Raw genomic sequence first — 11589 nt, forward strand, 5'->3', positions numbered from 1 at the left:
TCAACAGTTGTATGTAACCCAGACATCTAGTTTTTACCTCACTTTAATGCATTTTGAACCTAGACATCTATCACAAAATCAATGCTCCCTGGTGAGATTGCAAATAAAAAAATTAATTCTTCGACTAAGTACTTACTGAAATCAGTTTAGTTACTTTTTACTGTTTACAGTTGTAGGGCTGTTGTTGTGCTGGATATAATCTACTCAAATTGTGGAAAGAGTGTGTGAAATCTTGTGATTTAATATAATGCATCTTTACTAAAGAAGTCAAAACCAATTGTTAACACCAAACACACACAACAGCCACTACAACAATTCTCTGACAGATCATTTGTGCTTTTCTTCCTTCCAGTGTGTGTCTCTTGGGCAACCGCACTTTAGTGTGGAAGTCATTTGATGTGTGTGCCAAGACCGTTGAGACAGCTAATGGGACAGTCACCACCCAGCTGTGGAGCATGTTCTGTGACTCACCTCTCCTCAACGCTACCTGCGACAAGTACTTCACAGCCAACAATGTGTCTCAGATCCAGGGCATCCCAGGGGTCACCAGTGGAATCCTGGCAGGTTGGTTCATCCGGTTTGGATCTGTATAATGTTTATACAGTGAGGACACAAATACACACATCTATGTGCAGAACACAAATATGTATTTCTTTCTGTCTCTTGTCTTAACATGTTGCTGTGACAATTTACTGGTGGCTTTTTCTCCTCAAAGGAAAAAAACTTTGCCAAACTGCATTGTCGTCTGTCAAATGGGGAAACATAACAGTGTGAATGAGTGGCTGCAGTTTCTTTGCAGGGAAAACTGATATATACAGTATATATGAGTGACAGATATATTTTGTTTTAACCATATACATTTGAGTAAACACTCACTGAGTTTGATAAATTTGGATGAGAACGTGGACTCGAGTCAGAGTCAGCAATTTGATTACTTATGACTCGATTTGACAAAATTATAAAAGACAATTGCAACTCGACTTGCACTTGGTCTTAAACCTAATACCTTCCTCCAAGCAACATTAACCCTATGAATTCCCAGAAAGTCAACAAATAATTCCCTAGATCCACTTTGTTCAAACTAAACTGACAGCAATCAAGCTGCAGGAGAGAACCACGAATAACTAACGTTACATTACTGAGCCCCAGATGGATTTTTTTTTACCAGACATAATTTTGTTCGTGTACACACAGGCTCATTTTCAACCACTGTACAGTAATGATATGTTTAGACTGAGTGTTGCAGGTTTCCTCCCTTTGAAGTTTATCTGAAACAGGATGACAAATAATGTGTTTTTTGAACATTAAAGAATCTAAATCCATTCAAGTAGAAACCCAATATCACCTGAATAGATCATAATATGGCCTCCTATATTATCTTATATTATTACTCTGTTATTAAAATGTCATAACATTTGGTTAAGAGCGCATGATTAATATAGTGCCTATAAAAAGTATTCACCCCCTCAGAAGAACATTAACTCAAAGTAGATGTAATGTTTTTGCACTAAAAAAGACACTAATGTCACAGTTAATCAAAGACTTCCTAAATGAATTGGCTGCACCAATAACTAATCTGTTGATTAGTGTCAAACACACCACATTACATCTACTTTGAGATTCACTGTTGTAAAATAATCAACCAAAGTTAGCCCAGGTCTTTTGGAGCCATAAGCACGGGTCTAATTTAGCCCAAAGCTACAAAATAACATCTGGATGATTTTTTTGTTATTGTCTCTTTATTGTTTATTGTAACACAAACCTAAGCGCATCAAAGTTACTATGTAAAAGTAGAAATTAATGATAACTGGAGAGCTAAAGTAAACCTGTTAGTCTTAACTTTAATTAAAATGCAATCTAAAAATACATTAACTAGATGGCAGTCTGGAATAAAAGCTTGTTTATGTCCTTTTTTTAAAATTTGTTTTTGTCTACATGAAACATTCACTCAATTCACTCTTTCCTCTTTTCTTCCCTTCATCCTTCTCACCCATCCAGAGAACCTGTTCGGAACCTACTATGAGAAGGGGGACCTGATTGCCAGACAGAACATGGAGTCAGCGGAAGACCAGGACGACCCTCTGACAAACTCAAACCGCTACGTGTTGGCCGACATCACCAGCTTCTTTACGTTGCTGGTCGGCATTTACTTCCCCTCTGTGACAGGTGACTGTGACTGTTACAAGGATTTGTATTAATTACATGATTATTTTAATGTTAGGGTGACAGTTTGTATTGTTAGCACTCAGGAGTTACAGAAACAGCTTTCTGTATGACACCTCTGTGTTATCAATGTAAAGGAATTGATCGATATTCTGCTGCTTCTAACACGTCCCTGTTGTTTGCATGTGTGTAAATCTCCTTGACCTTGATAACGTTTGTTTCCCGACTATCTATTCAGGGATCATGGCTGGCTCCAACCGCTCCGGAGACCTGCGTGATGCCCAGAAGTCAATCCCCATTGGAACCATTGCAGCCATCACCACCACCTCCACTGTCTGTATCCTCCTACTAGTGTCCCCTGCAGGATAACAAGGGTCACTGCACAGACAAAAGTTTTAAGTGTTTAAATGCCAGTTTTCAGCCAAATATTATATCAGTAGGAGATTATATAGGTTAAAACCTACTGATCAACCCAGAGAGGTCACCATAAGTTAGATACACTCGCCAGGATTGTTTGTTACATAATTCCTAATTAAGACCTAAATTATTCCAGCCAGATAGTCACTCAAATGTTATTTTAAGCTCAGTGATGTTATGTCAGACACCACTGCTCCAATGTTGACAGGACTTGAAGGGATGATGCACTGTGGTGCTTTGCTCTGCTGCAACAAAAACACACTGATTGGCCTGCAGGGAGCATGATAATTAAAGGTCAACGTTTTAAACTGTGAAAGGCCATAACTGCTACAATACAAGTCTGATTTTCACAAGTGGGACTGCATTGTTTGTCAGATTGGACCAAAGTATGTCCGTGTCATTCATGGGAGAGGACACTGACTCTCTTTCTCATTAAATCATGGTGACGTGGCTGCTGAGTCAGTTTGGTGCAACAGGTTCAATATGAGCTTTATTTTCTTCCAGAATGTTTATATACATAAAAGATGTTAGCATAATTATGGTACTATAAATATAAGTAATATAAATATTTAAAAATTTAAAAGAAAGTGGTGTGATGTGTGTTTGGAAACAGCTGATACATGTGGCGCTACCAATTTCTTCCTCCTCACATTCTTATGTTTTAATGACATTAGTTTGTGCAAAAGTTTTAAATTGAGGAATCTCTATATCCTTAATTATCAACTGAAACATTATTTGGCTGCTATATATGTACTTCAAGAGATATGTTATCACAGGCCTCTGACTCTGAAGCAGCCATCTTGAATGTCTTCCATGTTTCTCGGAGTAATCAGCTTGGGGTCTAAACAAATGTGATTAGGACGTCTAATCACATCACTGGGCTGCCTGTGCAATCACGAGTTAATAAAGAAGTAGGATATTAGTTACAATGTCATTGATCTCTGAGATATTATCCTAAACAAAATCGATTGTCTTTACTCTGCAAATGTAGTTGATTGGTTTATCAGATCATTAAGTACTTCTTTAAAGGGAAAGGTTTCTAATTTTTATAATCAAATCCTGTCAGTCACTAAACATGTCTCATCATAGGAGCATTCATGCTAGAAAATATATCAAATGTGCACTATTTTAAAACCTTGACACCTGTCTATGAAATACCTTTATTTTCCTGAGCCGTTTATTCTTAGATATGTCCAGTGTGGTTCTGTTTGGTGCCTGCATCGAGGGTGTGGTCCTCAGGGACAAGTAAGTCCTTCCTTGATGAGTCGAAACAAACAACCTCATAATAATAACTGATTATTGCTTCAATAACATGAACACAATAAAAAACACATCTCCAACCTTTTCCCATCTCCTTAAGGTTCGGGGAGGGAGTCCACGGGAACTTGGTGATTGGCACATTAGCTTGGCCGTCACCATGGGTGATTGTGATTGGCTCCTTCTTCTCCACCTGCGGGGCAGGGCTGCAGAGTTTGACCGGAGCTCCTCGTCTCCTGCAAGCCATCGCCAAGGACAACATCGTGCCCGCCCTTCGGGTCAGTCTGCCTAATTATTTACACTCATAATGTTCCCCTTCCTAATGATTTTACATACTGCGTGCAATAAGCACTCCAAGCTGACTAAAAAATAGTGGTGTTAATATGTTTCTGTGCTGTCCCCGCAGATCTTTGGCCATGGAAAGGCCAACGGAGAGCCCACATGGTCCCTCCTGCTGACTGCTTGTATCTGTGAGAGCGGCATCCTCATTGCTTCCCTCGATGCAGTGGCTCCCATCCTCTCCATGTGAGAACTGAAACAAACTCTCTTAATTCACTGCCCTTTTTCAAGAACCAACAGTGGGAGATTTCAGAGCAGCCAGTCCCCTGCTATTCCTTAAACGATGCAAATGCCAAATTTTATAAGCTCAGGATTTAGCTCATCACACAAAAGGGCAGGCCGCTTTTCTCCTTGATAATACATATAAATACCAGTGAACGTGACAGATATTAAGACGACATACTCCTCGGAGTGCATTCAGGGTGAAATCCCTCTACTGTGTTGCAGTTTAAATTGAGTTTCTTTGTTTTTGTGTGTCTTCTGCAGGTTTTTCCTTATGTGCTACATGTTCGTGAACTTGGCCTGTGCTCTGCAGACGCTGCTGAGAACTCCAAACTGGAGACCCCGTTTCAAGTTCTACCACTGGTCAGTTCAGCAGCTACTGAGAAAAATAGCAGCTGAATTTCTGCATTTAAAATATGTTTTCTGTCTTTAAATTAGTCTCTCTGGGACTCTAGCTTTACTGTTTGTGTCTCTCTGTGTCTCTGTCTATCTCTTTAACCATCTCTACAGGACTCTGTCCTTCCTGGGGATGAGCTTGTGTCTCACTCTCATGTTCATCTGCTCTTGGTACTACGCCATCGTCGCCATGGTGATTGCCGGCTCTATCTACAAGTATATCGAGTTCTCAGGGTGAGTGGAGCGCAACCCCAGGAGAGATTGGATTCGTTGGCTGCCTTTGGCTTTTGCTGGTGTGTGTGTGTGTGTGTGTGTGTGTGTGTGTGTGTGTGTGTGTGTGTGTGTGTGTGTGTGTGTGTGTGTGTTGTTATATACTGTATTTTAAGAGTTTTCTGTTTTTCAAATTCTGAGAAATTCGTGTTTCTGGTTTTAGTCATGTAAGAGTGTTAATTTCCAAGTAAACTACTTGGTGCACTGTAGAAAACAGGCAGATTATGAGACAACGGGCCAGTCAGCACAACACCCCCCCTCCCCCAAAGACACAAAAAGACTCAAATGATGTAGCTGGACAGTCATCTGTGTCTTTGAGTGATGTTCTGTAGATAAAGCAGAACTCTCAGGTGCTGCTGTTTGTTCAGTAACTATAGCTGTGTTGTTTGTAATTGTTTTGTGTTTCTTTGTAGTGGTTTTGTGTCTCTTCGAAGTTGTTGTTTCTCTTCGCAGTTGTTTTCTGTCTCATTGTAGTTGTTTTCTGTCTCATTGTAGTTGTTTTGTATCTCGTTGTAGTTGCTTTGTATCTATTTGTAGTTGTTTTGTATCTATTTGTAGTTGTTTTGTGTGAGATTAAGGTTCTCTTTGAGAGCTATTTTGTTGTTATAATTTAAATAGCTTCACTAATTTTACTGTCTTTTATTGAAATTTTACTCATTACCTCATTATACTGTGCAGTTCCTGCTAAAGGATAAAAAAAAACTTTTGGATTGGATTTGGCTGACAGATTTTAGCATTAAAAGACTGATCAGTCACTTCAAACGGAGGCTCTAGCCCAGGGGCCCCCTGAACCCTCTGGCCCCTGTGCCTGTGTCTGCTAGGCCCGTTCAGTAATCCATCCATGCTTATAATGAGTGGCACAGAGCAATGCAAGTATTTAAGTGCTGTGATTCCCTGTGGTCAGTGACATCATGTTAACTTGACATTTACCAGTGATGCCTATTTCTTAATCACATTGCATTATGTCAAACTGTCGTCTAAAAGTAGATTTGTTTCAGTGTGCTGACTGTGTCACTGTCAATTTTTAAGTTTAGTATGAAGCTGCAAAACTATAGTTTGTGTTTTGACCGGCAAATATCGACTGGCTCTTGTCTGTGACACAGTGCGGAGAAAGAGTGGGGTGATGGGATACGAGGTCTGTCTCTGAGCGCTGCACGTTACGCTCTCATGCGGCTGGAGGAAGGTCCCCCGCACACCAAGAACTGGAGGTATGACACAATCACACACCGGTCACACACTGTTGTTTTATCCTGGTTCTAATTAACATAAAAATTAACAACTTGTCTGTACATGTTCAACCGTTCTCACTTAATGTGATTCTCCTCATCGCAGTCAAGTGTTTGAATTTATATTAACACGTCAACCTTGAATGCTGTTTTTCCCTGTCTCTCTTTCCCAACTAGGACTTTTACTTGGCCCACTCGGCCATTTCTTCCCTCATGACTTTATTTGATTCTTCATCGCTCTCCCTGCCCTGTATTTGTTTCGCTCTACTTTTTTCTGCCCTGTGTTTTCACTTTCTCTCCCTTCTGCTCTTCCCTCTCCTCAGGCCCCAGTTGCTTGTGCTGGTTAGTACAGATACAGAGCAAAACGTCGAGCAGCCTCGTCTGCTCTCTCTGACCAACCAGCTGAAGGCAGGCAAAGGTCTGACCATTGTTGGAACGGCTCTAGTGGGCTCCTACCTGGAGAACTACGACCAGACCCAGCGTGCAGAGCAGGTATAGAGCCTCAAAGAAAATAAAAAAGAAAGCTCTTTCAAATTCTGTTCCTCTGTGGAAGAAAATGTGTTTTATTAAATTACATCACAGAGAAGAAATCATGTCGAGCTAGCTGGCACAGAATTTTACATATCTGACATACTTATCACAGTCAAAAGGCGACATTTATTTTAAAATCCAGGCCCTCTTTTAAGTATGTATTGGAACAGACATTGCTTTTGATCCCCTGATTTGTCTACATGTGTTATGTGTAGTGTACAATGTACAAATTTATGAATATGTGGATATTTATATGGACACAATATTCTTCACTCTGCTCACATCTTTTAAACATCCATCGTTCTTTTGAAAGTAAGGTAAAGAACTAGGACAGCCACCTCTGCAACAGCACCTACCCAGAAGCTGTTCTTGCCCTTAACTCTTAAATCATTTATGTGCTGCTATTATTCCTGTCTGTAAGACACTGTACGGTTATATATAATTGGTATATTGGTATATTGGTATACACCATAGCTGGTGGTTAATTATTACACTTAATTTACTTTTATGTCCTAAGGTTATGTCACTGTATGTGTGGTTGGGTTCTTCTTGTTTTTCTTGTGTGAGAGCTCACCAAACCAAATTCCTATATTCGTACATCAAAATGGCAATAAAGTATTTAATCTTAAGAATCTGAATCTTATATAAATGTACTTGCATGTGACAACTTGTGAGGCTGAGTCTTGCACTAAGCTAGCCTTTAACTTGTTCTCTGCACTTTGGTAACAGTATTTCTCTCTTGCCTTTGTAGGCATTGCGTAAACTGATGGAGACTGAGAAGGTGAAGGGTTTCTCTCAAGTGACCGTGTCCTCAAACCTGCGTGATGCCACCTCCCACCTCCTCCAGGCCAGTGGGCTAGGAGGCCTGAAACATAATGCTGTGCTTGTATCCTGGCCACGTAACTGGAAGCAGGGAGATGAGCACCAGACCTGGAGGAACTTTGTTGGTGGGTCACTGAAAGAGCAAATAAACAAATAATCCCTTTAAAAAAGGCTGAAATCCAAAAGGTTTGGCTCTGCCTTAGGCAGATTTTGGGTTAGTGTGTTGGAGTGGTGCACTTTTCTGCAATCAAAAACTGCAGGTTTCAAACTCTTTTTATGTCTAGCATTGTGCTGCTGAAGCATCTGAGCAAGACAAAATCCCTACCAGCTCCAGCTCATCCTGCTATTTAACCTCTCTGTTGAGGGTAGAAGTGAAAAGAATAATATGAGTACACCATGAAAGAAAAGAAGAAATATTTGATGGACAGCAGAATTACTCATGTCAAATGATGCAGTAACAAAAACTGACAAGGAAGATGCCAGTTCCAAGCAAAAATTAATACAAACATAAACAGAAAAACATCAATGTCAAAGCTTTCCATTAGGCTCAACTACAGCCAATTAACTACATCGGGAAAGTAATGAAAAAACAAAATCCAAAACACGTAAAACATTTCAGTAAATCTTTGATAATAGTTTCTCAGACAGTTAGTAGAAGTAGTACAGTTAACACCTCTTCCTCTGTGTGTGTGTGTGTGTCTGTCTTTTCTGCAGAGTTGGTCAGAGAAACAACCGCTGCTCACTTGGCTATGCTTGTCCCAAAGAACATTGCGGCCTTCCCGTCCAATGGAGAGCGCTTCACCGAGGGTCACATTGACGTGTGGTGGATTGTCCATGATGGAGGCATGCTGATGCTGCTTCCCTTCCTCCTCCGACAGCACAAGGTACTGTGCAACAGTTAATACTAGAAACAGACAAAAAAGGTAAACATTACAAACATATTTCAGTATAGAAAGTCTACAATCAACAAATTCAGACAAAATAAACACTTAATGAAAACGGTTTCCTGCCCGATGCACATCATATGTACATATAATGTTCTGTTAAGTTCAGTTTGCAGGGAGATGCAGCTCAAGGAGTAGTTTTCAGTAGTTTTGAACAGGTAGACACTTAAATAAAGTAGCCACAGAACAACAGAACAATACTGTAAAGATATGTCAGCAGTGTTGTTTCTGCTACTCAGGTTTGGAGGAAGTGCAAGATGCGCATCTTCACTGTGGCCCAGATGGACGATAACAGCATCCAGATGAAAAAGGACCTGACCACATTCCTCTATCACCTCCGTATTGATGCCATGGTGGAAGTTGTGGAAATGGTGAGTTTTCTCGAGATCAGACTGAAGTTTGAAATACCTGTAAGAACCTATATCAGAAAAACAAGAATGAAATACGTTGTGTTAAGGCATCAGTAAGCTACAACCAAAGCTCCTCCCCCCGGCTCCTTACCAACATTGGAATTGGGGAGTATGCGTCCGAGTTTTGGTCAACAGTGGAGTAGCATTACACATTAAGGGTTTGAAATGAACATACCGGTAAATGAACGTAAACAGCACCAAGAACAATGCGGATAATAAAAGAAAAACTGTCTCTTTCTTAGCATGACAGCGACATCTCAGCCTACACTTATGAGAAGACCCTGGTGATGGAACAACGGTCGCAGATGCTTAAACAGATCAAAATGACTAAGAACGAGCGTGAACGAGAGGTAAGAAAAGTTTGTTTATGCCAAAGTTTTGTTGTTTTAAAATTCACTCAAAGGTGCACATGTGAACTTGACACGACTTGACGGGTCGACTTGGTATGGCTTGGCACAATTTGACTTGACTTAACATGACACATTAGCCCCTCTGGACAAAAGCATATCTACAGTTAAATCGGAGCAGTGGGACAACATATTTACCCTTTCTCTCATTGTTGAGTACAGCCACAGCAGCAACTGCTTTGCTTTTGTGCATGACAGCATGATGGTGTTTTGACAGATGTGGAAAATAAAAGATATTGATCTCATACTATTATTACCTACTCCATATTCTTTGTTGAACTTTAAGATCGCCTTGTTATCCGGGTCAATAAATGTAATAATTGCAATTGAATTTTAGTTTTTTTTTTTTTATCATTGAGGTGATATACGGTAAGTAAATGTCTTATAAAAACACATCCCTGACTTGCCTTTGTTGTCATGAATATTGAGCAATGAATATTGTATCTTTGCTTCATCTGTGTCTCTACAGATCCAGAGTATTACTGATTCATCCCGTGGGTCTATCCGCCGTAAGAACCCGGCCGCTGTGACCACCCAGCTGAGTGTGACCGAGGACCCGCCAGCAGCCAGCAAGGAGGAGAAGCCTGAGGAAGAGGTAGACCACAGTTGACCTCAGCTTGAAGTGAAAAGTCTGTTTGTATGATTATGTGTAGGTTGTTAAACACAGAATGAGCAAGAAGAGAAAAAAGTGCCAGATTGTGCGGTGAGATACAACCAGAAACACAAGTTTTAAAGTCATAAAAGAATCCACATGATAAACAAAAAGTGGACAATATAGTAGAACACAACATAATGTAAAGGACAACTAAGAAAAGTAGTGTGGTGTAATAGAAATACAAAAAAAAAAAGTAATAATAAAGAAGGAGAAGCAGAAGAAGCAGAAAATTATTTTTTCACTCAGTTTTTTGTGCACACACATTGGAAATGCTGCGGCACCCGGGAGCGATTATGGGTTTCCATCCAGTTTTAAATTTCTGTTGAACTGATTTGGTTTGATTCTCTAACTGCAGGATAATTTTAAGGTAATGTAATATAGATGTACTTTTTTCTCACCTCAATCACAACCAATGTTACAACAAAAGAACCCACATAATATGTAGACTTAACAACGTAAGGCTCCCTAATCACACTTTTCTTTCCTCCCCCCTCTCAAACACTGTGGCTCTCTGTGACTTTACCTGCATTCCCACATTTTCACCTCAATCGTGACTCTTTCAACCTTCCATGTTGTAATGTACATGTAAATCCACATCCGTCCTCTTTTCCTCTCGTCTCATAGTCAAAGTCGGCCTCTTCCCCTGTGTCCCCCCCTGCCCAGGTCCAGCTCATCCACGACAACACCACCCCAACCAGCCCCACAACACCGGCCACCCCGCTGACCCCTGCGGAGGGGGCTAAGAGCCCCGGAGAGCAGGTCCAGATGACCTGGACTGAGAAGTGTGACGGCGAGCCAGCCAAGCCGCCTGGTGCAGCTACACCAGAGGGCATCAAAGACATCTTCAACATGAAGCCGTGAGTGCTTTGAAATGCTCATTGAACCCTTACCTGTCATAAAGGTGAAGTACCTTCTTGTTCCTGACAAAAAGAGCCCTGAGTCTCTGCAGTCTTTTTTTTCTGTACAATAAAGCACCGAGAGAGAGAGAGAGGATGCTGCTAAAGGATTTATACGGTTTTTGAATTTGGAATTAGGTTCATAAAAAAAAAAAAACATTCGTAGTTTAGTACTGATTATCATGTGTTTCTCTTCCTGCCATGCTGCAGCGAGTGGGAGAACCTGTAAGTATTGAAGTCCCTATAAACCTCATTCAGTCCATTCACATCTCATACTGACCAAGTTGGCCACATGAGCAGATGAAGATTGAATACTTGTGTGTGAATGAGCGTCTGTCACCTCAAACAGCTTAGTATCATAAATGCTTCACAACATGCTTTGAAACATCACATACCGAGGTCTTAATCAATAGTTTGACCACGTTTTCTGTTGCTTTGTCTTCATTCAGGAACCAGTCCAATGTGCGACGTATGCACACAGCGCTCCGGCTGAATGAAGTCATCATCAAAAAGTCCTCAGAGGCCAAGCTAGTCCTCCTCAACATGCCCGGGCCACCCAGGAACCGGACAGGTGACGAGAACTGTATCCTTCACTGGACAGAAGTAGGTTTACTGAGAGGAGTTTGTCATATGT

The 11589-nt window shown here is 40.8% G+C and overlaps 1 protein-coding gene across 3 annotated transcripts in view; it reads left to right on the plus strand.

Annotated features, from left to right (window-relative positions):
• slc12a5a (solute carrier family 12 member 5a) overlaps nt 1-11589 on the plus strand; it is a 153858-nt gene that overhangs the window by 135253 nt on the left and 7016 nt on the right. For 2 of the 3 annotated variants that reach the window (XM_051413599.1, XM_051413601.1), the window contains exons 8-25: nt 353-564; nt 1999-2166; nt 2402-2500; nt 3768-3825; nt 3941-4115; nt 4244-4362; nt 4663-4761; nt 4909-5028; nt 6168-6272; nt 6614-6782; nt 7573-7768; nt 8358-8527; nt 8827-8958; nt 9240-9347; nt 9874-9999; nt 10684-10916; nt 11166-11180; nt 11405-11538. In XM_051413599.1, coding sequence (XP_051269559.1) covers nt 353-564; nt 1999-2166; nt 2402-2500; nt 3768-3825; nt 3941-4115; nt 4244-4362; nt 4663-4761; nt 4909-5028; nt 6168-6272; nt 6614-6782; nt 7573-7768; nt 8358-8527; nt 8827-8958; nt 9240-9347; nt 9874-9999; nt 10684-10916; nt 11166-11180; nt 11405-11538 — 2438 coding nt within the window. The remainder of the gene's footprint in view (nt 1-352; nt 565-1998; nt 2167-2401; nt 2501-3767; nt 3826-3940; nt 4116-4243; nt 4363-4662; nt 4762-4908; nt 5029-6167; nt 6273-6613; nt 6783-7572; nt 7769-8357; nt 8528-8826; nt 8959-9239; nt 9348-9873; nt 10000-10683; nt 10917-11165; nt 11181-11404; nt 11539-11589) is intronic. The other variant, XM_051413600.1, reaches the window with a different exon arrangement.

Source organism: Dicentrarchus labrax, unplaced genomic scaffold, assembly GCF_905237075.1.
Source record: "Dicentrarchus labrax unplaced genomic scaffold, dlabrax2021, whole genome shotgun sequence".
NCBI classification, from domain to species: domain Eukaryota; kingdom Metazoa; phylum Chordata; class Actinopteri; family Moronidae; genus Dicentrarchus; species Dicentrarchus labrax.